This window comes from Meles meles, chromosome 4, assembly GCF_922984935.1.
Source record: "Meles meles chromosome 4, mMelMel3.1 paternal haplotype, whole genome shotgun sequence".
In the NCBI taxonomy this organism is placed as follows: Eukaryota; Metazoa; Chordata; class Mammalia; order Carnivora; family Mustelidae; genus Meles; species Meles meles.
The window spans coordinates 18,659,706-18,682,170 of NC_060069.1; the positions used below are offsets into that span (position 1 = coordinate 18,659,706).

Consider the following 22,465-nt stretch of genomic DNA (forward strand, 5'->3'; position numbering starts at 1 on the left):
GCCATTGCAATTATTATTAATTACTATAATTTTAGAGAATCCTCGGGCACTTGATTCAATACGTTTATTTTTAGCGCCAAAACTTGGAAAGAACTGTTCTAGACACTACAGGAGATTCTATGAGGGCTATGATCACTGTTACTATGGGAAATATTCTTCTAGCTATTACAATCTAATGGACGGTGGGTCAGGAATAAGGGAAGTACATAAATAACATATTGTTTGTTGGAGCTTGGAGAAGGTGTGGCTAGCAAGGTTGGGGGCAGCTGGAGAGGATTATTCTGAAGGAGTATAGGACAAAAAAGAAAAAAAAAAATGTATGGATGAGAATTTGAGAAGGATAGCTGACCAGAGAGGACTTGCATGTCAGGAAAAGAGGATGGAGGGGTTAAACATGGCTTCCTATCATTGGCCCCCAGGCCCAGGAAAAGCAGCCTCTGAGGGTGTGCTATTCACTGAACTGTGTCCTTTCAAAATCATATGTTAAAACCCTAACCCCATGTGACTGTATGAGAAGATAGGGACAATAAGGAGGTAATTATGGTTAAACGAGGTCATGGGGTGTACTAGTGGGATTAGTGTCCTTACACGAGGAGACACCAGAAAGCCCTCATTCTTCTCCCCGTCTTTGAGTACACAGGGAGAAGGTAGCTGTCGGCAAGGCAGGGAGAGAGTCGTTACTAGAAACCAAATTGACCCACACTCTGATCTTGGACTTCCCAGCCTCCAGAGCTGTGAGAAATAAGTTTTGTTGTTCAGGCCACCCACTTGATGGTATTTTGTTGTGACACCCTGAGCACATTTATACAGGATGTATATAAAGTTTCCGTCAGAATGTTGGTAAAAATACTCTACATTGTATACTAATTCCTATGGGACTGTGGGTGTTGACTAGACCTGGATTTCCTTAATTTATTTAAGATATGGCACTGCCCACTGGTCTTGAAGGAGGACCAATGTTTGTTCTATCCCAAATTTTAGACAGAAGGGCAGGAAGACATCCTTACTCCTAGCAAGATGTCCTGCATTATAGAAGGCTGATGGTAAATATCTGTTTGACTGAATTAAGATGTTGCTATTATTGAGGCATAAGGGAAAGAGGGCCTAAACAAGGAAGTCACCAAGAAGAGGTTTTGGCTTTGGGCATTTCTACAGTCCTGAGAACTAAGTAGGATGTACACAGAAAAGACTGTATGTTCACGTGTGTATACCCACCCTGTGGCTCAGTGTCTGCACAATCAGAAATCCTGGTTCTCTTCATTATGATTAGTCTGGATCACTGTTTGTTATTTTGTGACGACAGTTTTACAAATTGCACTTCTGAACGTTTAAGAATATAAGGTTTTGTGGCATCTCTACTTAGCTAACTTCATCTTTGCATCACTTTTCACCACATGAATGAAGCACAGACTGAAATGCTCTTGAGTTACCATTCAAGTCTTTGAACATGTAGCCATGGTCATAAATCATCCAGAAAAACACTGACCTCTAGGATGACTAAAATTCTAGAAGCCTGTTTTCCTCCATTTTCTACTGTTTTTGGCCAGTTGTCTTAACTACTAACACATTTGCATGTTGCCATAGGAGCTAGTCATTTTATAACAAAATGAATTTTCCAAAATATGTGTTTACCATATAAAATTATTAATGTTTAAAAAGTCCTTTCTTTTCTGAATTTATAATAAACATTTTCATATTGATTCTCCATCACCTTGATTATATCCACCCTAAGGTCTTCATATCAATTTGAAAATGTTTCCAGGGGGGGAGAATGTTCTTTTTTGTATAAAACATAAAATTAATCTATGTTTTCCATAAGAAAGGTAGCAAAATCAGTAAGTTACTTGACAGGCTTCCATTGTTAAGATAGCCAAAACGCTCTACATTTCCTTTTTAATGGAATGATAGAAACCTTTGGTCACACATTAGTAAAACAAAATGCTAGAGTAAGGATCAGTGGTATTATAAAGTTTATAACCCTTTGAGGCAAAAAGAGGATAACTACAAAGAAGCATGACTTGTGAGCTGGAGTGAAGTAGTTATCCATTACAGTGTCTTAAGCTTTTTTAATGTCTTGTCAGAGTACTTCATATGCTTGTAGACATAACTGCTGCTTTTGTTTTAGTCGGTGATTTTTAACCTTCCATTTACATGAATAAACTGACACAGCTTTTAAAATGGATTGTACATAGCCACCCAAAATTGGACATCTGTTTCTGGAGGAAATGGTTTGGTTTTCTAAATGCCTCTGTTCCTTTTTTTTTTTTTTTTTCCAATCATCAACAATAGTTCTCTGAATTTTTGAGGTATGAGAAGACTTTACCAAAAGTGGTACCTGACAAAACCTCAGAATAAACACGAAAAGAAAGCAGATTAGAATTGTTGACATTTTATCAGTGTCAAAAAAAACCAGCTGATCTAGATTTAAGATGAAATTAGTGTTAGATAAAATTCAGCTGAGTAAATTACTTTATTCTGTGATTCTTGAATCGAGCAGCATCCCATCTAGCAAATAGAAAGCAGTTCCAAGGAACTGAACAAAATGGAAGGCTCTCATAGGCAGAAAGGGGCAGAGATAAGGAAAAAGCAGATGACCCCAGCTTCTTCAGGGGAAGAAAGGGGTCTGTCAGGTGGATTACCTCACTAGTACTGACTAGGAAATTTCAGACTGACCAGTTAAGATTCCATTGCTAGGAGGGACTGAAATGGCAGTTAGGCTAGGTATTAAGTTTTGGTTTGCTAACATTGGGCTTAGCACAAGAGACTCCACATTTTGGGCCTGTTATTTCTTTTTTAACACAGTTTTATGTACATTCATCAAATTTATATGAAGTTAAAAACTCATCCTTAAAATATATAATACAAACTTATGTTTTAGATCTTGTATGCCATTCAAGTGACTAAACTGTATATCTTAGGAATGCAACATTTCTTCCTCAAAATGTGTGTGTGTATAAATAAATGTACATATATGTACATATAAATACATATAATATATGTACATATAAATAAAATCTTCAAATATATATACATATATGTGTGTATATATATATTTTTTTTAAGATTTTATTTATTTATTTGACAGAGAGAGACACAATGAGAGAGGGAACAGAAGCAGAGGGAGTGGGAGAGGGAGAGCAGGCTTCCCGCTGAGCAGGGGGCCCGATGCAGGGCTTGATCTCAGGACCCTGGGATCATGACCTGAGCCGAAGGCAGACGCTTAACCGACTGAGCCACCCAGGTGCCCCTATATATTTTTTTTTTTTAAGATTTTATTTTTAAGCCATCTACACCCAACTTGGGGCTCAAACTCATGACCCTCAGATCAAGAATCACAAACTCTACTGGCTGAGCCAGCCAGGTGCCTCCAAAATTTATATTTTAAATTAACTCATTAAAATCCTACACAGGGGACGCCTAGGTGGCTCAGTCAGTTAAGCATCTGCCTTCAGCTCACATCACGATCCCAGTGTCCTGGGATCAAGCCCCATGTTGGGCCCTCTGCTTGATGGGAGCCTGCTTCTCCCGCTCCCTGCCACTTCCCCTGCTTGTGCTCTCTCTCTCTCTCTTTCACTGTCAAATGAATAAATAAAATCTTTTTTTTAATTAAATAAATAAAATCCTATACAGTTTTAAAACAAATACTAACATTTCCTGATTCTAAAATATTGCACACAGAATCAGTATGTTCTATAACATTATTCCTTTCTTTATCAGTAATGTGTTTCATACTGTTGGTGAGATTCAACTTCCTAGTCATTTACTCAATTTTCCGAAGATAAGGAGCCTAGCAGACCTCATCCGTAGCTTCTTACAAAAGTAACGTCTCAGTTCTTTATTAGCAAGTTAGTCTGTCATGATATTTCTCTACCCTCTTGTACACAAATGAGGCTTCCTTGGGGTTTATAAGGATGTGACAAATTCCTTTAGAAAGTCAATCTAGTTTTTTGTGTCTCTTGACATCAACGCACTAGGTCAGCCTGTGTCTGAGAGGAGCATGTCCAAATGGCTGTCTTACTGCATTTCTCATTGTTATACTCTAGGTTGATATCCCTTGAAGGTTATATTATAGATCATTTTATCAAAGGCAGACTAACAATAGTAGCTGCTCAAAGGTTGGTTCCGCCTAATGAGATATGTCCTCCAAAGCCACTAACAGCTTGATGCCCTAACAAAACCTGGTTGCCTAAATACTTCACCATGACTTTGAGCTAGTATCAGACTTACCATGTCTGATCTGCACATTCATTCTCAGACCTCAAAAGTACATTGCTAGTATGCTCTATTCTGTAAGTATAGGGTGAAAGCCCAAATAAATTCAAGAATACAAAAACCGTTATTACTGCTTCTCCTCTGCCCCTGATTTGTATGCACCACAGCAAACACATACACAGACTTATCTGTAAGTATACATGTGTATGTTTTCAGCTTGATGCCTGAATCTCAGACTCATTTAAAAATAGTATGGGTGCACCTGGATGGCTCAGTCAGTTGAGCATCCAGCTATTGGTTTTGGCTCAGATCATTGTCTCAGGGTTGTGGGACTGAGACCTTTGTCAGGCTCTGCACTTGGCACAGACTCTTGTTCAGTTTCTCTCCCCCTGCTTGTGCACACATGCTTGTTCACTGTCTCTCTAAGATAAATCTTTTAAAAAATAATAATAAAAGTACTGTGATGTTTGGACCATCCCAAAATCAGTCTCCTGGAAAAAAATTTCAAGGTACCAGATTTTCCCAAAGTGAACTCACCTTGTAGCCAGTTATAGAACTTCATCCTTCCTCTAACTTATGGTATATTGTAGGTGAATGGAAGGGTTGATGTGTACCGACTTTTTGAATATGACATAGTTTCTTAGGATCCATTAGTTAGATAATGCCATGCCTTTTCAGGATGAGCATTTTGGTTTGCCTGTTTCCACACTTCTGTTCACCAAAATCTAATCTGAATGTTATTTTTTTGACTAGTTCAAAGTCTAAAACCAAACTTTTACAACACCTTCATTCCCATGATAATTTAAGTACCATTTCCTAAGAAATGCTAATGAGATCAGTCAAATAAATGATCAGAAAACTAAGTATCAACACGGTAGTGTCATGATTTGGTATAGGTATGGGCTAAACATGCTGCAACTCATGGATGTTAGTTTTGATGGATTAAAAATAACCGGCTAATGAAATAAGGCACTAAAGTTCTGTGGTGGACCTGGAGAAACAATGACTCATTTTTATTTTGGTTTATAACTTCATTATAAATCTGAAGGTTGGCTTGTTAGTACAGCCAAGCACCTTTTAAGGAATCCAAGTGCGTTTCATTAAACATTTAACATCACTCCCAGGGAAAGGCAATTCTAAACAGCCATTGAGCATGGAAGACATTAAACATTCATTTTCCTTTCTGTAATCAGCCTTAACCATGACCTGTCACCCCCACACTAGATTACCTGAGGGTCTTTCTGTGTTAGATATTATATACTAGAGACTTGAACTTAATACAAATGAGAATTAGACTTAAATTACTAAGCTAATTTTCATTTCCAATTTTAAACAAACTTTAAATTCCTGCCTCCAGGAATAAGATATAGTCATGTTTAATACCAGCAGCCTGGTCTGTCCTGCCATGAGCAATATATACATCCTTCCTTCCTTTTTTTTTTTTTTTTTTTTTTTTTTTTTTTTGGTACAGTGCTGAATAAAGGACACAAATATCTGCTTGTCCCTCCCATGAGAATTTTTAAAGTTTGGTTAAAATATTTCACATGAGTTGACACCACAGTGGTTTGGTTGTATGTACATTAGAAATAAAGTAAAATGCTGATGCTTAAGTCTTTTGTTATCTTTATAAGAATAGTTCTTTAATATTATTTTGATTTATTACCAATTCCTACAATTATCCTGGACTGAGTAATCTAATGTGGAAAGCCCTATAGGTACCGGCTGGACCTAATTTGCAAGTGAAAATATAGTTATTGTTCACTCAAATAGTGGGGCATATTCTCATTTAGAGGCCAAAAGGCTATTCAGTATCCCTCTGTATTTGTTCATTAATATGGAGCTGGAAGTCTCTCCTAGTGTGTGCTGAGCAGGCCATTTTATATTCTGTAATGATTTTCTTTTTGAAATTTTTAACTTATTGTTTTATCTGTAATAAAAATTTTTTGAATTCAGTAAATTTCAAATTGATTTTTTAGGGATGTAAACAAGAATCCTTGCTGAAAGTATTCTATAAGGGGAATGTGGCAAATAAATAAAATTAAATGGAACATCCACTCTATTAATTCTTTTCATCATAAATAGTCCTTGAGGTATATATTTTCCACAGGGCTGTATTTGTGGGGTTTCTGGGTTTTGAGTGGTTTTGTTTTGTTTTGGGTTTTTTGGTTTTGTTTTTTGTTGTTTTGGTTTGGTTTAAGGGTGGTTTTTTTGTGTTTTGGTTTGGTTTTTTAGACCTAAGTACGACAGTATAGCACGTATGAGGACCAAAAATTTGTTCTCATGACCTCTGACAAAATGGAGCAAAACTAACAGGTCTAGAGGGTTGATTTAACCTTGCAAAAGAAATTTATATTTTTAAAGTCATAATTCCTAAGAATAATCACTATGTGTGTGTCTGAAGAATGGCTGTTTAAACTAAGAAAACCTTATAGATACAAATGGTACCTAATTTGCAAGTGAAAATATAATTGTTTATGCAGACGTGAGTTCATTCTCATTTAGGGGCAGTAGGTCTGTTCATTGCTCCCCCCCACACACACACCACTACCACCACCAAAAAATGCAGCTCCAGACCTATAATCGCTATGCAAATCTAGTCAGCATGTTTATATCCGAAACAAATGTAGCCAATTATAGAAAAATAGGTGGAGTTGTTTTAAGCATTCATTAAATCTCTCAGGGCAAGAGAGTAAATTAAACTTTATAGGGCTGCTATAAAAATAACTATTTTAGAATTTAAGTATGGTTGTATAATTTCGTGGTTGTTACCAGATTCAATTTTAACATCAAAATTTTGTTTCAAAAAAATACTCCAAATGAAGCCTTGCGTCTGGGGACCTGTGACTGTGCCCACCACACAGCATTTAAAATTTAGGGCCTCAGCATGTCCCATTTCATGCTGACTCAAGAGTGGTCTTTGAATTTCCAACAAAAATCCCATGGTTTGACTGCTCTTGAATAAATATAGTGGTGGGGTGGGTTAAGACCCCTGTCAGTGAACTCTTGTCAGCATCATCCACAGGGTAAAAAGCGTAAAAAGGTAAAAACCTCCCACCCATTAAATGGTCTGCATGATCACAGCCAAGAAGCCAGCTTTCTACAACCTGTTTTCTCAGTTTTAACGATAAATCTTGGAGAAAGAATTAAAGTAGTAGAATATGAATGTTAAATGTCATTTGAAAAGGTAAAGATCAATGCAGGTCAGATTTCCATGAAGAATGACTAGTGCAGCTAGCTACAGAAAAAGTAGACATTAAAAAGCAGGCTTCTGAGAAGGGGATGGAAAAGATACAGTTGTGTGTCAGGCACTGTGCTGGGCCCCTTAGTGACAGAGTGAAGGGTGGCTTTCAGCTATGTGATCTGAAGAACCCCAGATTCCTTTTAGCCAGAAAACAGAACAAAATTATGCACATACTCTTTGGTTCAAATCATATTTTTTTAGTTTCATTTCTTTGTGCTAAATGTGGTCTCTACAATTCTCTTTGAAAATGTGTATACCTGTGGGAAAGATTGCACCTTAGTTAGATGACAGTTACATTATATGAACGTTTCCTCTGGGAGAGAGATCTTTGTGGACCAGGTGGGGAAAATATGCCAGGAAATCAGCCATACAGGGAGGGAGCCAACTAGATACAAGCTGGGTTTCCCCTGCTTTACAGAGGTGCTATGCATTCAGTTAAAGAGAGGCCCAACTTGGAATTACTACACTGTGGTGAACAGTGGGAAAGTTGGAGAGTTTTGATGTATGTCCTTGTCCCAAAGTAGGCTTGGCATTTTTTTTTAAGAGGCTAGCAGCTCCACTGAGAAGTGTTAAGGTAAAGAAAGATCAGCAGGTTAGAGAGGCCAATGCAACAGTGCTTGTTAGAAGTAATCAAAGACCTACTTAGGGAAGCAGCAGGAAGCAGAGTTGGGATTTCCACCCTAGGGAAGTTACAGGGGCCATCTGGTGAGAGAGAAGTTGGCTTAAGTCTGAAAAGGTTCAAAATCCAGTTTAAAATGCTAATTAGAAAAATCCCACAATGAGCAGTTTGATCCTTTTTTCCCTTTCTCACATATGGGACAAGGTGATTGTGCCCAAATAATTCAGCATTATTGGAGCACCTGGCAGGCTCAGTAGAGCATGCAACTCTTGATCCTCAGGGGTTGTAAGTCCTAGCATCACATTGGGTGTAGAAATTACTTTAAAATAAAATCTTTAAAAATAAAAATAGTTCAGCGTTATTTTTAAGGAGTTAATGTGTAGACAGATAACTTTGTTAAGTGCCTTTGTCTCACCTCTTTTCCTTCCTTCTTCTGTGTTTTAAAACACAACCCCACGCCACCCCCACCATGAGGTCAGTGGTTTGTGTTTTCTTCTTCTGCATGGATTGATCTCCCTAGGGAAAACAGGGACAATATAGACTGACCAAACTGTTGTCAGGAATTGTTGCTCTAAGCCATTAGGATGGAAACCACTTTGCATTGATGCATTGTTTTAATATGTAGGCCAGCACTTACACTTAGCACAAAGTTTTTTATCATGAATTATTCTTTAGGGGTAATGAATTCACAGTAATCTATGTTATAGTGTTCTCTTGCATTAGTATGTCCCCTTCTTTTGAAAACATATTTCCTTCAGAAACTATAAAAACTAAATAGGAAGGAAAACATTAGAACAGCCCCTAATAAAGAAAAAAGTATGATTAAAATATTGAAAAATCAATATGTAAAAACAGTCTGGGACATCCGACAAGTTATTGGCAAAAGTGCATCTTTGTGCATAATTATCTTTGCCACTGGGGTTCTCATGGAAGGATGGGTATGGTGAAGGAAGCAAAGTTGGACAGGAATAGAAAGTTTTGAAAGAGGCACCTTGCATGACCAGGTTAGTGCCTTTAAAGACTAAAGTTTAGTTCATCTGAGAGTGGAGAGACTGAAGACAGACGTTCAAGAACATATTTTGATGGTCCAGGTAAGAGATGACAGAGGCCATGAAGACAAAGAGGGGTGGAAGGGCCAAGAGATATTTAGGAATTCGAGTCCCCAGCACTTGGTTTCCTAGCCACTGTGACAGCATCACTAATGACTATGTGAACTTGGCTATACCTGGTTTCCCAAAGATTTCTAAGCAATTTTGGTGAACAAGAAGGATGCATTCTAATAAGACCAGTGAATATTATTTAGTCGGTTTATGGTAGCCAGTGGGTTACCAGACAAATGGAAACTAATTTACCACTTATGATATATTAGAATTTGTTTGGACATGGTTCTTTACCTATGTTAGAGGGATACAATAAAAGTTTGAGTCCTAGAAATAGACCTGCCCATTTGGCTGAAGCAGAAGTAGGATAGAACATGTTGCCCAAGGGATTAAAACAACAACAGGTTCAAGTTCAGGCAAGTTATCAATAAAATAGGAAACTCCTGAATACAGGCTAACTATAAGAATCTTTATGAATTGTAAGAATTGAAACTTCAAGGACTAAGAAAAGGAGATAGGGAAGCCTGAAGAAAGCAAGAGAACAGTTATAAGAAATAGATCATATTGCCTGCTCTAGACTCAAAGCAAAGGTAACTCAATATTAAACCACACACACACACACACACACATACACACACACACACACACACAAAATGACACTAGGGCTGCCCAAATGTTTATTGTCTCAATTCAGCAACTTGGAGAGCGGCTGATCATCTAGGTATAAAAATGTCATTTAGGCTTCAGCATGAGAAGGAGGATGCCAGGAACTTGATGCCATTTACAAGCCAAATTTCATCCTTATCATTGGGTCTGATTACCCATTAATTCACTTATTAAATATTTATTGACTTATCCTCCACAGTGCCCCCACAGTGCCCCAGACACTCCTGGTTTTGTGGTACAAGACTGAGAAAGAAAAACTGCCTACCCACACTGAGAGAGGGGAGTTGGCAAGCACAGTGAGAGACAGAGGTAATGGTTGGGTTCTAACTTTAGCAGAGGATTCAACAACATCCCTTTTGGAGGAGAAGATAAGAGCAGCCTCAGCCCAAATCAAAGCTTACACCCTCAGTGTCATTCCTCAGCAGGGACAACATCCATATGGCTGCCTCAACTACAAATTTCCGGCACTCGAAGGCAAGCAGGATGATCTGGTAAACTGAAACCCCTGAGATTCTTGTCCAGCTCTGATTCTGAGCTGGGTTATTTATATCCCTGGACTCAAGTCCAGATTCCCAGATGCAGTGGAGACCATGGACATGTGTGATAGTATCTAGGGAAAGATTGCAGTACTCACACTCACTCTGAAAGCCATCTCCTGTCCCACTCTCAGCTATGGAATAAAGTAAACAGAAAAGACTGAGGGAAAAATTGATCAGTTAGAATATATGTTTGTAGTGAGTGGACTACATTTAGGACTATAGGATAAAAATATATCTTTTTATTTTAAAGAAAAGATGTGCATCGCAAACAAGTTTCACTAGATTATTATTTTTACTTCCATCAGGGTTAGAAGTAGAAGACACGATCAGGATAATCTTCAGTCTCTCACAGCCAGAGACCATGAGAAAAATACTCTAAAATAATTTGTTTTCCATTCCCTTGGTGGGGAAGAATATATATTTTTGAGTAATTGGATACCTAACTTGGTTGGTTGAGCATCCACCTCTTGGTTTCAGCTCATGTCATGATCTCAGGGTCCTGGGATCAAGACCCGTATCAGGCTCCCTGCTCAGCGAGGAGTCTTGTCTCCCTACCTTGTGTCCCACCCTCACGTCTCCTCACACATGCTCGAGTTCTTTCTCTCTCTCTCAAATAAATAAATCTTTTTAAAAAATAACTGGGTGGCTCAGTCACTGGGCATCTGCCTTTGGCTCAGGTCATGATCCCACGATCTTGTCCGATCAAGCCCTTTATCAGGCTCCCTGCTCGGCAGGAAGCCGGCTTTACCTCTCCCATTCCCTCTGCTTGTGTTTCTTTTGTTCTTGCTGTCTCTCTCTATCAAGTAAATAAATAAGTAAAATCTTAAAAAAAAATAATAAATAACTGGATACCTGGTACATACATAGCCAATAAGCTATTCTCTCCTTAAAATCTACCATCCTCAGATAATAACAAATGTTGATGAAGATGTGGAGAATTGGAACCCTGACACATTGCTAGAAGGGATGTACAATGATGCAATCTCTTTGGATAGCACTTTGGCGGTTCCTGTAATGGTTCCACATAGGGCTACCATCTAACCGAGCTGTTCCATACTTAGGTATATATCAAGAGAAAGGAGAACATTTTCAAGCAAAACTTGTACACAAATGTTCATAGTAGTTTTATTTATAATAGCCAAAAGTGCAAATATCCCAAATGTCAATCACCTAATGGATGGATAGATATAATGTGGTCTTTTCATACAATAGAATATTATTTGACCATAAAAATGAATGAGGTCTGATGTATGCTACATGGATGAACTTTGAAAATGTTATGTCTTGTGAAAGAAGCCAATCACAGAAGATTCCATGTGTATGATTCCATTTCTATGAAATGTCCAGAACAGACAAATATATAGATGGAGACAGAAAGTAGCTTACTGGAAGATTTGGGGAGAAGAGGAGTAACCACCAGTGGGTACAAGGTTTCTTTTTGGGGTGATGAAAATGATTCTAAAATGGATTGTAATAGTTGCATAAATGTGAATGTACTAAAAGCCATTGACGTGCCCACTTTAACTGGGTAAACTATATGAATTACATCTCAATGAAGCTGCGTTTTTTTTAAAAACCCAGCGTTAACATCTTGGCTTCTTTGACTCTTGCTTGCTTGTTGCAGCAACAGGCTCTTTACAGTGGTATTGGGGGAAAACAATGTGTGAATCTTTGGTGTCTTAAGCAAGTGCTCTACTGTAAGGATATTTTCTTAGAGTTCATTAGAAATTATTGCTTAACTAAGCCTGGAATTGTAACCCAATCGCTTCTCAGTAGGAATGCACCATCTGTGCCATTCTTTGAGGAGTCTATTCTAATAAAACACTTTATATTTCAAAGCACACATTGATTTAATGTACATAGCACTGCTATGTAGACTTACGGGATGAGGTTTTAAATTTTTAAAGATATTTTATCAACAGTATACGTTAGATTATAACCAGTATATTTTGTACTGTTTATTGAGCAGTCTCAATTCAGTAGGTATTAATATGGAATGGTTTTAATTTTCTCCCATCACTGCCTTAGGCTCTGTTTTGTTGAATCTTGCTTTTCGATTCTTTAATAATATTTAGCAGCTTTCGTAGCATCCAGGTCACTTTCAGTTATTAGAAGGTGAATCTGGTCCATTTTTAAACTCCCCTCTCATACGTGATTTAAATTCAGTTTCCTTCTCCATTCCCATCATGGTCTGGCTCTCAAATAGGGCCTTCTCCTCCTTTGTAAAGGCTTAATTCCTAAGCGGTTGGGGGCTAGGTAATGAATGAAAACAGTTTTTCCTAACTTCCCGTGATTATTATTTTCCCTGCTTTTATAGCCATCCTATGGTTGCAACTGACAAATGATTGTAGTTCTAACATAAATGTTGGATGATATTTTCATTTAAGAACTAAGACAAAAATGAAATAAAGAAGGATGTTGGAATTTCACTTGTTAATGTCCTGAACAACTTCTTTGCTGAATTAGTTTCAAAAACTGGAAGAATATATCCTCCAGTTTTTATACTATTCATAATGTAAGGACTCTAGACATGCTACGCTTTTTGGTTTAATCTGCATTAGTAGTATTTTATCCATCACTTTCTTAGCTCCAGACAATCAACAAAACAGTAAACCCAAGTGGTAAATTGTAGAATTTGCCAACTTCGGAGTACATGCATGACCTTAAACTGATAGCATTACCCTTGTTTATAAATAATTTATTTAATTGTAACTTTAATTTTTAATAATGGCTGTGTTTAAATTCCTAGAAATTTAAAAATTGGTTGCAAGCTGGTTCCAGATAGCATTCTCCTAAGAGCCGCTTAGTTTACTGGGGTCCCCTCCTTTGGGAAGCTGCCTTCTTGATAGGACCCCGATGAGACAGCCGGGACAGTTTAGACCACTTCCCTGGTGCTCCCTCTCTCTAATGAGATAGACAAGGGCAAATCACCTCATACCCGGTTTAAATCTCTGGCCAGGGACGACACTCCAGTCTGCTTCTTGCAGCCACCCCAGTCTTTACTTGGTGGGTCTCTTGGTACCCTTCTTGCATGGCTTTCAGAGAAAAAAGCCATCTTCTGCCCCTTTTTATGGTGCTGAGGAAGAGGGACACAGAGATGCTCCACTACCACACACCACTCTCCCAAGGTGGTAGCTCAGTATTCCCACGAACCTTCTTTCTCTCCGTTCCCGTGTTTTGTGACAGGGACTTGGGGTTGTCAGAGTCAGCTCATCTTCTCTAAATAAGTCCTGTGGAAGGTACTGATGGTCTCTCTAGAATTTGGGATGCTCGGTACCTCTTTTACCATCACTAGATATTAATTCTTCAGTAACAGCATATCTTGCTAGGCTTGTATGCAGTTCTGTTTAGCATTTTCAAATTTAAATCTAGTTTGGTAATATCCACCATTTGGTTAAATCACAGATATGATAATTTTCCTCCTAAATCACTTTGAGTCTCTCTCACACACACACACACACACACACACACACACACGTGTGTTTCTCAGGGTACTTAACAATCTCTCTGGTTTGGGCTAGGCTATAATTAGTAGTCTGGTTCCCCCACATTCCAGAATACAAAAACCTTAACTCTGTCCTACTCACTTGATTTTTAATTAGTAGACCCAGAGGAATTCAGATATTCCTAAATCTTGATAACACTCTTCAAAAGAAACGTAAGATTCCTATACCCGTGGGGTGGAATAGCTTTAAATCCTCATAGTCTTAACCTCATCAAGATTAGGATTCTTCAAATAAAATTTTAGTGAAGGAAAAAAAGGGGAAAGGGTAGGAACTTACCCTACCAGATATGAAAACATGCTATAAAACTATAGTGAGAAAAGCAGGAGGAACAAATAAAGCAAAAGGCAAATTAATCTATTGAAAGAACATCAGTGCAGAATGCAATCCAGATATGTATAGAAATTTTGTGTATGGTAAATCTAGCTTTGCACGTAAAAGTTACTATGTGTAAATGGAATACTTCTAAAATACCAGGGTGGATGAAGAGGGCCTTTAAGGGAAGATTGACTAATTAAAAATTTTAGACTTATGTATGGCAAGGGGCATTATAAACTGGGTTAAAGGACAAATGGTACACTGAGTAAAAGTATTTCATTCACGTATGATGGATAAATAGTGTTATTCTTAGAGATGCACCAAGTTTATTTTGGCTGAATACTGAAAAGCCAGTGTTAAAATCAATGAGTAGCCTAAGGCATAAAATGATCCTTTTAGATACAACAGTAAATATGAAATTTTTTTTTAAGAATGTAAGTAGTAGGGGTGCCTGGGTGGCTCCGTGGTTTAAGCCTCTGCCTTCGGCTCAGGTCATGATCTCAGGGTCCTGGGATCGAGTCCCGCATCGGGCTCTCTGCTCAGCAGCGAGCCTGCTTCCTCCTCTCTCTCTCTCTGCCTGCCTGTCTGTCTACTTGTGATCTCTCTCTCTCTGTCAAATAAATAAAATAAAATCTTTTTTAAAAAAAGAATATAAGTAATATTATAATTTTATTAAAAATTCAGGATGTTTAAATTTAAAGTTTGTCATTATGATGAAGTAATTTCTCAGCACTGCCAGCTCCTAAATGGGTCCTCTGTGTATTTGCAATACTCCAATGGATGTTTCACTTGATGAAAAGCATGAATTGGGAGGGGAGGCTTATTTATGCCAGTGTAAGTTGCTGGTAATGGAGATTTTGCTGTCGAATCAGTGAACTTTCCTTTTCCTCTATCTATTACAAAAAATTTACCTTGTCAGCTCCCAGACTTAGAGATTTGGCTGGCGGAGGCAGTGCGTGTCACTGAAGTGCTCCCATGAACTGAAGCTGCGTGCAGTGCTTGAAGGAAACACTTCCTAAGTATCTAAGAAACAAACATAAAGTTTTTTCCCCCTCACATTTTAATTTCTATTATTTGTACATCGCTTGCTGGTTCCCCCCAATCACCGGATGTGCTACTTTCCCAGCAGCCACTGCCTGTTACCTGTCCCTTCAGCATCATTTTATGCAGCGGACAATGCTAAGACCGATTTTGTTCCAGCAGCTTTTTCGCATGTGGTAGCTGCTCTTCCATCCCACTTTGAACGTTTGTTTGAATACCTGAGGAAGCAGTTCCAGATTATTCCCTTGTACATCATAGTGTTTATCTTTGACTGAAAGAGATTTTCAGTCCCAAGTGACATCCGTAATGTTTACCAAGACTTTTGAAACCAGTATTCAGATAGTAGCATTGAGTACAAGTGATGGTCTCATGCCTATTAAATATGATGATAACTTGCATGATCTTTGATCTCCACAAGTCCAGTAAAGACATCAAAGGAGGCGTTTATCTGTTCAGTCTTCCATAGACTAAAGCAGATTTTGGCTGAATACTGAGGCCAAAGCTAAACTTTAGTGCATGCTTGATATTTATAATGTATAAAGTGCTCCTTCATATTGGTAGGGGAAAAATGGACAAAAGACGTGAACAAACGAATCACAGAGAAAGAAGTAAAAACAGTAAACAAATAGGAGAAAATGTTAAACCTTAGTAAGACATCAAGTTAAATGCAGTTACAACAATGACAGGGGTTTTTTTGTTGTTGTTGTTAAGCTAATAAAATTAAAATGATAGGTAATGCAGTGTTGCTGAGAATGCTTAGAAATGGGGTATATTGTACATCCTTTGAGTGACGGCAGTTTGGCAGTATTTACTGAAGTTTCTAATATGCATTCTCTGGTCTGGCACTGTTCCTTAGAGGAATCTACCCTCCAGAAGTACTTAACCCATGTGCTCAAAGACTTACACAAGACTGTAATACTAGTTGTAATAACAAAAAATCAGATCAAATCTACGTGTGCATCAGGAGAAGAATGTCAGACTGCTGAATAATCACAAAGGAATGCCCTGTAATTATTAAATATAGCTAGGTCTGTTTTGTACTGTCTCAGAAATGCAATTGCGGTGTATTGTTACTGAGGAATATGCAAGTTGCAGGATGTTGTTTATGTGCTTTCTATTTGATTTAAACATACATAAAGCAAAAAGTATGGAAGGATGAGTATCAAACCGTTAACAGTGATTACCTTGGGATAGAGGAAATTAGAGGGAAGAAGGTAATGTTTTTTACATCGTACATACTTCTTTATTATTTGAGTTTATTATGATGAGCATTGGTTACTCTTTCGTTTTATAAAAGATTTAAAGAAAACTAAGCTAGACCAAACCACCAATGAAAAATTCCATGAAAGACAAAAATCATCACAAGGCAGACACACAGAAAACCTCCAGTGACTTGATGGGTTGCTAAAAGAATAGTGTTAATCGCAGGTATAACGGAACAGCTGGCAAAGCAGTCATTTATAGCCTTGAAGAATCCAAAAAATGGCAAAATGCAAAGCAAAAATTTCAATAACAAAATAATTTAAAAAAAATAACTGGAGAAAAGTGAAAGAAAGCCATCACAGTCACTATCAGGTCCCTTTCTCTGACTTGCTGATTATTCAGGTCTAGAGAAGAAACTTCTGTGATGAACCAACTTGTAATGCTAGTGCTACACAGGGACACATGCCATATGGAGTAGCTGCTATTTATGGTTGCTATTTTGTGTGTGTTCCTTACTTACTTGTCTTATGTTCTTCTATTCATACTTAGATCCACGCAATAAATGGAGTTAACAAGAGGGAAACAGAGTGGCAGGCAGAGTCCCATGAGGCAGGATTTATTTAATTCTTATAGCATTCTAGGGAGTATTGTCGCCATTTTGTAGTTGGGGAAACTGAGGCAAAAAGAAGTTAAGTAATTTGCCCAAGGTGACCGGCAGAACTAAGATACACACCCATGCCATATGTATCCAAACCTCATGCCCTTGTCCACTATTCTGTACTATGTTTTTGCTTATGGTTTTTTAAGAATATTTATGTTTTCTTAAGGAAATCCAGGGGTGCCTGGGTGGCTCAGTTGTTAAGCATCTACCTTTGGGTCAGGTCATGATCCCAGGGTCATGCCCCATGGAGAGCTCCTGACTGAGCAGGGAGTCTGCTTCTCTTTCTCCCTCTGCCCCTCCCCCCATTTGTGCGTGCTCCCTGGCTCGCTCACTCTCAAATAAATAAATAAAAATCTTTTTTAGAAAGGGAGGGGGAGGGGGAATCCAATTTTTTTCCATGTAATTTTCCCCTATCACCTACCAACCAAAATAGAATGTTCTTTGATCTTGCAAATAGAATCACTCAGCAGTTCAGTAGTCTGCCTGTCTTTTACACTCCCTTCTTGCCATACAGCTGCTGCTTATCCCGTTTAGTATTGATTCCTGTCTCCCACCTTTTTTGGACAAGCTTTAAGCCATTTGGCTTCCAGAGTATCTAGTGTAGCCCCAGCCAGGAAAGAGTTGAGCCTGGAGATGAAGTTGCAGGAGTTGTCTGAGCCGTTCTCTTCCAGAATTAAAGGTGTACAGAGATTGCACTGATCTCCAAAAAAAAAAAGAGAGAGAGAGAGAGAGGGCAGAGTACTCAGTATGATCACCTTTTACTCACTTGCAAATAATCATGATGGTTATTCAGTCAACAAGCACTTACTAAACAGCTTCTCTTTGCACCTGGAGCTGTGTAGGGAGGCAGAGGTGAGACAAGGAAGTAGAAAGGAGGGAAAAGGAAGGTGTGCTGCCCCTTGTCAAAGGTCTTTCCGTCTTGGGGCACCTGGGTGGCTCAGTGGGTTAAAGCCTCTGCCTTCGGCTCAGGTCATGATCCCAGGGTCCTGGAATCCAGCCCCGCATTGGGTTCTCTGCTCAGCAGGGAACCTGCTTCCTCCTCTCTCTCTCTGCCTGCTTCTCTGCCTGCTTGTGATCGCTGTCAAATAAATAAATTAAATTAAAAAGGGGGGTGTCTTTCAGTCTTAGACTTTCATTCAGGCTAGTATTTCATAGCTAGTTATGATGTCAACAAAAGTGACATTTTTATTAAACCGGTGAGGTGATGTGGTTTTGAGGTTTAGTTAATGAAGAGCATTATATACCAACTCGCACTCCCCGGATTTTCCATTGCCCATGCTGTAAATCCTGTTTCTCAGCCTCAGGGAACCTCTAATACATGCAGCATTGGTATTTGGGAGAATGAACTTCTTAAAATCATCTAACCCTCTGCTGTAAGCATAAACATGCTCCTCTTTTCAAAAATTCAAATAATTGCTGAGAACAAGGCAAAAAATACAGAAGACTTAAATTTTAATTATCCACTGGTAAATTTTGTGGGTTTTCTTTAGTATAAAGAGGAGGAAGACTGATAGAGGATAATATCAAAGATTGATGAGGATTTGGGAAAGTAGAAACCCAAAGTGATAGGAAATTTTTCCTTCTTTTTTTAGAAAGAAATTGTTAGAGAAATAAGCAAAATGTTTGTTTAGAGACTGTTATTACATCCCTGGCATAACTGTATCCATGAAATATGAAACCTGTGTAAGGAGGTTCATCCATACTTAGGTTTGTAATTATAAATATGTACAAAATTATAAATACTACAAAAAGAGTGTGTTAGTCCATTAAATTCACTGTGATAGTCATTTGCTACATATATATTGCATAGTTTTTTTTTGGTTTTTTAATGGGTTTTTTTGCTTTCCTTTTTTTTAAAGATTGATTTGAAAGAGAGAGAGACAGAGCATGAGCCAGGGGGTGGGGCAAAGGGAGAGAGAATCATCAAGCCGACTCCCTACTGAGCATGGAGCCCAAGGCAGGACTTGATCCCAGGACCCTGAGATCATAACCTGAGCTGAATTTGAGAGCCGGCCGCTCAATTGACTGAGCCACCCAGGCACCCCTCTGTTACATAGTCTTGATTCACTAGCCTATAATCTTCTTTTTCTATTCAGCAAAACATTTTAGCACTGAGAACCACTTGGTTAATAACATGTGATTTTTAAATTCCTTCATTTCATTCTTTTATGTTATTCATTTATACTTTAAAAAAAATTCCACGTTTGCATAAATTTGTGAAAGTGTATGCACAGTAATGTTGCTCACAGCATTGTTTATAAAGCCAAAGAACCCAAATGCCTGTAAACAAGATGTTGGCTCTTCAGGTTAATACTAAAAATGATGGAGTAGATTTTTAATTATTGATATAAAAAGTTACCATATAGTGAGTTTTTAACATTATAAAAGCAGATTATAAATAATAACCTTTTTTTAATTGTGTGTTTGGAGAAGTCCAGGAAGATTTATAAGGCAACTGTTAACAGTAGTTCTCTCTGAGTAAATTTACAGATGGTATTCACTTATAGTTTTCTGTCTTGTGTATTGTTTGAGGCAGTTTTTATTATTAATATTGCATTTATAGTTAGCATGTATAATTTTACAGGTAAAAAATAGTCTTTTTAAAATCAAACTTGGAAAGATAAAAGGAACTCTGAAAGAAATCTAATCTTAATTGTTTAAGCATACTAAAAAATTTTGCACAATACATGTTCATTTTAATCAGTGCTCTAACTTGTTTTGAGATTTTCCCTCTTCTTCCCCTACCAAAATAATATTAAGACTTGATTGTAACACCTTTTCCCACCCACAGCGTCCTGTTCCCTATCCTTCATCTGTCCCCTTCTTCTTCCTTCGAGCTGGAATGACAGGCCTGTCTTGTTCCCCATCTGCCTACACTGTTAGAATACAATTTGAGGCAGAGCATGAACGTCACTGGTCATTCTGACCAGACAGACCAGAGCCTGTCCTTTACCTTGATCAGTGAGTTAGAAAGCACAGATGGATGTTTAGTGCATTTCCCTAATAGAGATTCTGTTCCGTTAAACACCTGTCTTGAGTGACATAGACTCCAGCTCTTAAAGATATTTATGTTTTACTCAAACGTTTGCATTCTAGACTGCCAAAAATTAGAATAAGATTATTTTTTTCCAAGGGTGGAGAAATGGGACTCAGACCTCTCTTTGGCCCTTTAAACTCTAAAGTCATTACTTAATCTGAACTGAAAGACCACATTTTTTAAGTATCTTGCCACTTTTCAGGCATTTGGCGTTACTAGTTTAAATCCTCTTGAACCTGTTTCTGTGATGGTTTCAGTTTCAATAGGTCTTTGCTAAAGTGACATTGTTCCAGGTTAGAACAGCAGCTTCCTACCACCGCCACATCTCCTCCTTGATCTTGGGCTATTTCCAGACACTCCTTTTCCCCTACTTTGAAAGAGGAAGTGCCGCTGGTATTTACTGACTCCTGACTCTGCTTCCCTTCCAGCTGACCCTCTGGTGGGCAGCATTGCCACACAGTACATGACCAACAGGGCAGAGCACGACCGGATGGCCAGACAGTGGACCAAGCGGTACGCCACATAGGGGCCTGCTGCTTGCTGCCCCCGCCGGACCTGTGCAAGCACATTCACCAAGTGCATCAATAGCCCTACCCAACGCCCCTGCCCCAACCTCGGTTCTTATTTTCTTATTTTTATTAAATTTTGAACCTTTTTCTGATGGTATGTCATCCATACCCCACTCCCTTTTCCCTCCCTCCTCTTCCTCCTTTTCCTTCTCTTTTCCCTTTACCCACCCCTTCCCCCTTCTCAATTTATTCCCTTTTTTGATTTCTATTAACTTGAAAGATTTGGGTTTTTCTTTTCCCACCTCAACATGGATGGGAATTTTGTTTTCAGTGCAAACAATGTTGGATCTGTAATAGTAAGAGCTTTCTTACAAAGCTTTGTATTACTGTGTGGTTTTGTTTTTTGTTGTTGTTTGTTTTATTTTTATTTTTTTCCTTTCATGTGATCTTTGGGAAAACACGAATTCAGAATTATATCTCATTTCTACTTAAATGTAGTGCTTAGGGTTAATTTTTTGTACTGAAGTCTTTATTGGTGGGTGCATGCTACTGGGAACAAGTTTTTTGTACAAAAGCTTCAATCAGAATCACTGTGCATTACTGAGACTCTGTTTATCACTAGCCTTCTGTCTCCCACACAGAAGACTGTTGGATTGAACAAAATAATATGTATTTTGATTTACTTAAAGTGCTTGTAAATTTCTTAGGGACCTGCCACTTTTGACTGTGGATCAGTTGATGTACACTTGTATTATTAAAGCACTCAATAAATCACTGTGGCTGGTAAATGCACTTCTGGTAACCCAGCGTTTGCTTTGTATCCTGGTGACCAGCATAGCCCTTCATGCAGCAAGGCTTGTCTAATTCAATTAAGATTCAAGTGTATTTTTCATCTGAAACCTCTAGTATTTCTTTGTAGCTGAGTTGCTTAGCATGTGGAATTTCTCCAGCTGTCAATAACCTGATGATTTTACAGTTGTTTCAGATCACAATCACTTTACATATTAGCTGGACGTTACTTTCTCATAGACATGCTTTCTGTTACAGCCTTCTTTACTCAACAGTTAAAATATGAGACTCCAAAAATAGCTTCTAGTGAAAGTCAAGTCTGAGCTGAGCTATCATTGCGTTTGACCACTTGAATTTATTTCTCTCCTTTTTCCTTTTACAATTGTTACAATGATTACCTTTGAGTTTGGGTTGTTTTTTTCCATAATTTTGGTGGAAAAAGTAAACTCAGTTGCATCAGTCATGGTCAACACATTCACTGACAAGGGTATGTATATCTGGCTTTAACCTTCAGACTATTTTAGGTATGTTTTGGCTTTTTCTCCATAATGTTAGTGGAAGAAATAAACTCATATGTATCACTCATGGTCAACACATTCGGTGACAAGGGTGTGTCTGTCTGGCTTTGACCTTCAGACTATTTTAGGTAACCAGCCATAGGAGGCAGAGGAGACTTCGATGTGATGCAGCTTGAAAAACACACTGAGGGCGCCTGGGTGGCTCAGTGGGTTAAAGCCTCTGCCTTCAGCTCAGGTCATAGTCCCAGGGCCCTGGGATCGAGCCCCGCATCGGGCTCTCTGCTCAGCGGGGAGCCTGCTTCCCTTCCTCTCTGCCTACTTGTGATCTCTGTCAAATGAATAAATAAAATCTTTAAAAAAAAAAAACACTGATAACACTGACCAAAATTCAGGGTTCTTTGTGTTACAGGGCATGTTGGAAACTCCTGCTTTCACTAATTACAGCTACAAACCCACCATACCACGTGGTCTCACTGAAGTCACATCTTTACTGCTAAATAGTGGGATTT

General features: G+C 38.4%; 1 protein-coding gene across 1 annotated transcript in view; it reads left to right on the forward strand.

Moving 5' to 3' along the window:
• Window positions 1–21,441, forward strand: part of LOC123940395 (ubiquitin-conjugating enzyme E2 E2) — a 374,692-nt gene extending 353,251 nt beyond the window's left edge. Inside the window, exon 6 of the mRNA XM_046003183.1 lies at window positions 20,569–21,441. Within this exon, the coding sequence (XP_045859139.1) occupies window positions 20,569–20,666 (98 nt within the window). The 3' untranslated portion in view covers window positions 20,667–21,441. The remainder of the gene's footprint in view (window positions 1–20,568) is intronic.
• The last annotated feature ends 1,024 nt before the right edge of the window (window positions 21,442–22,465 follow it).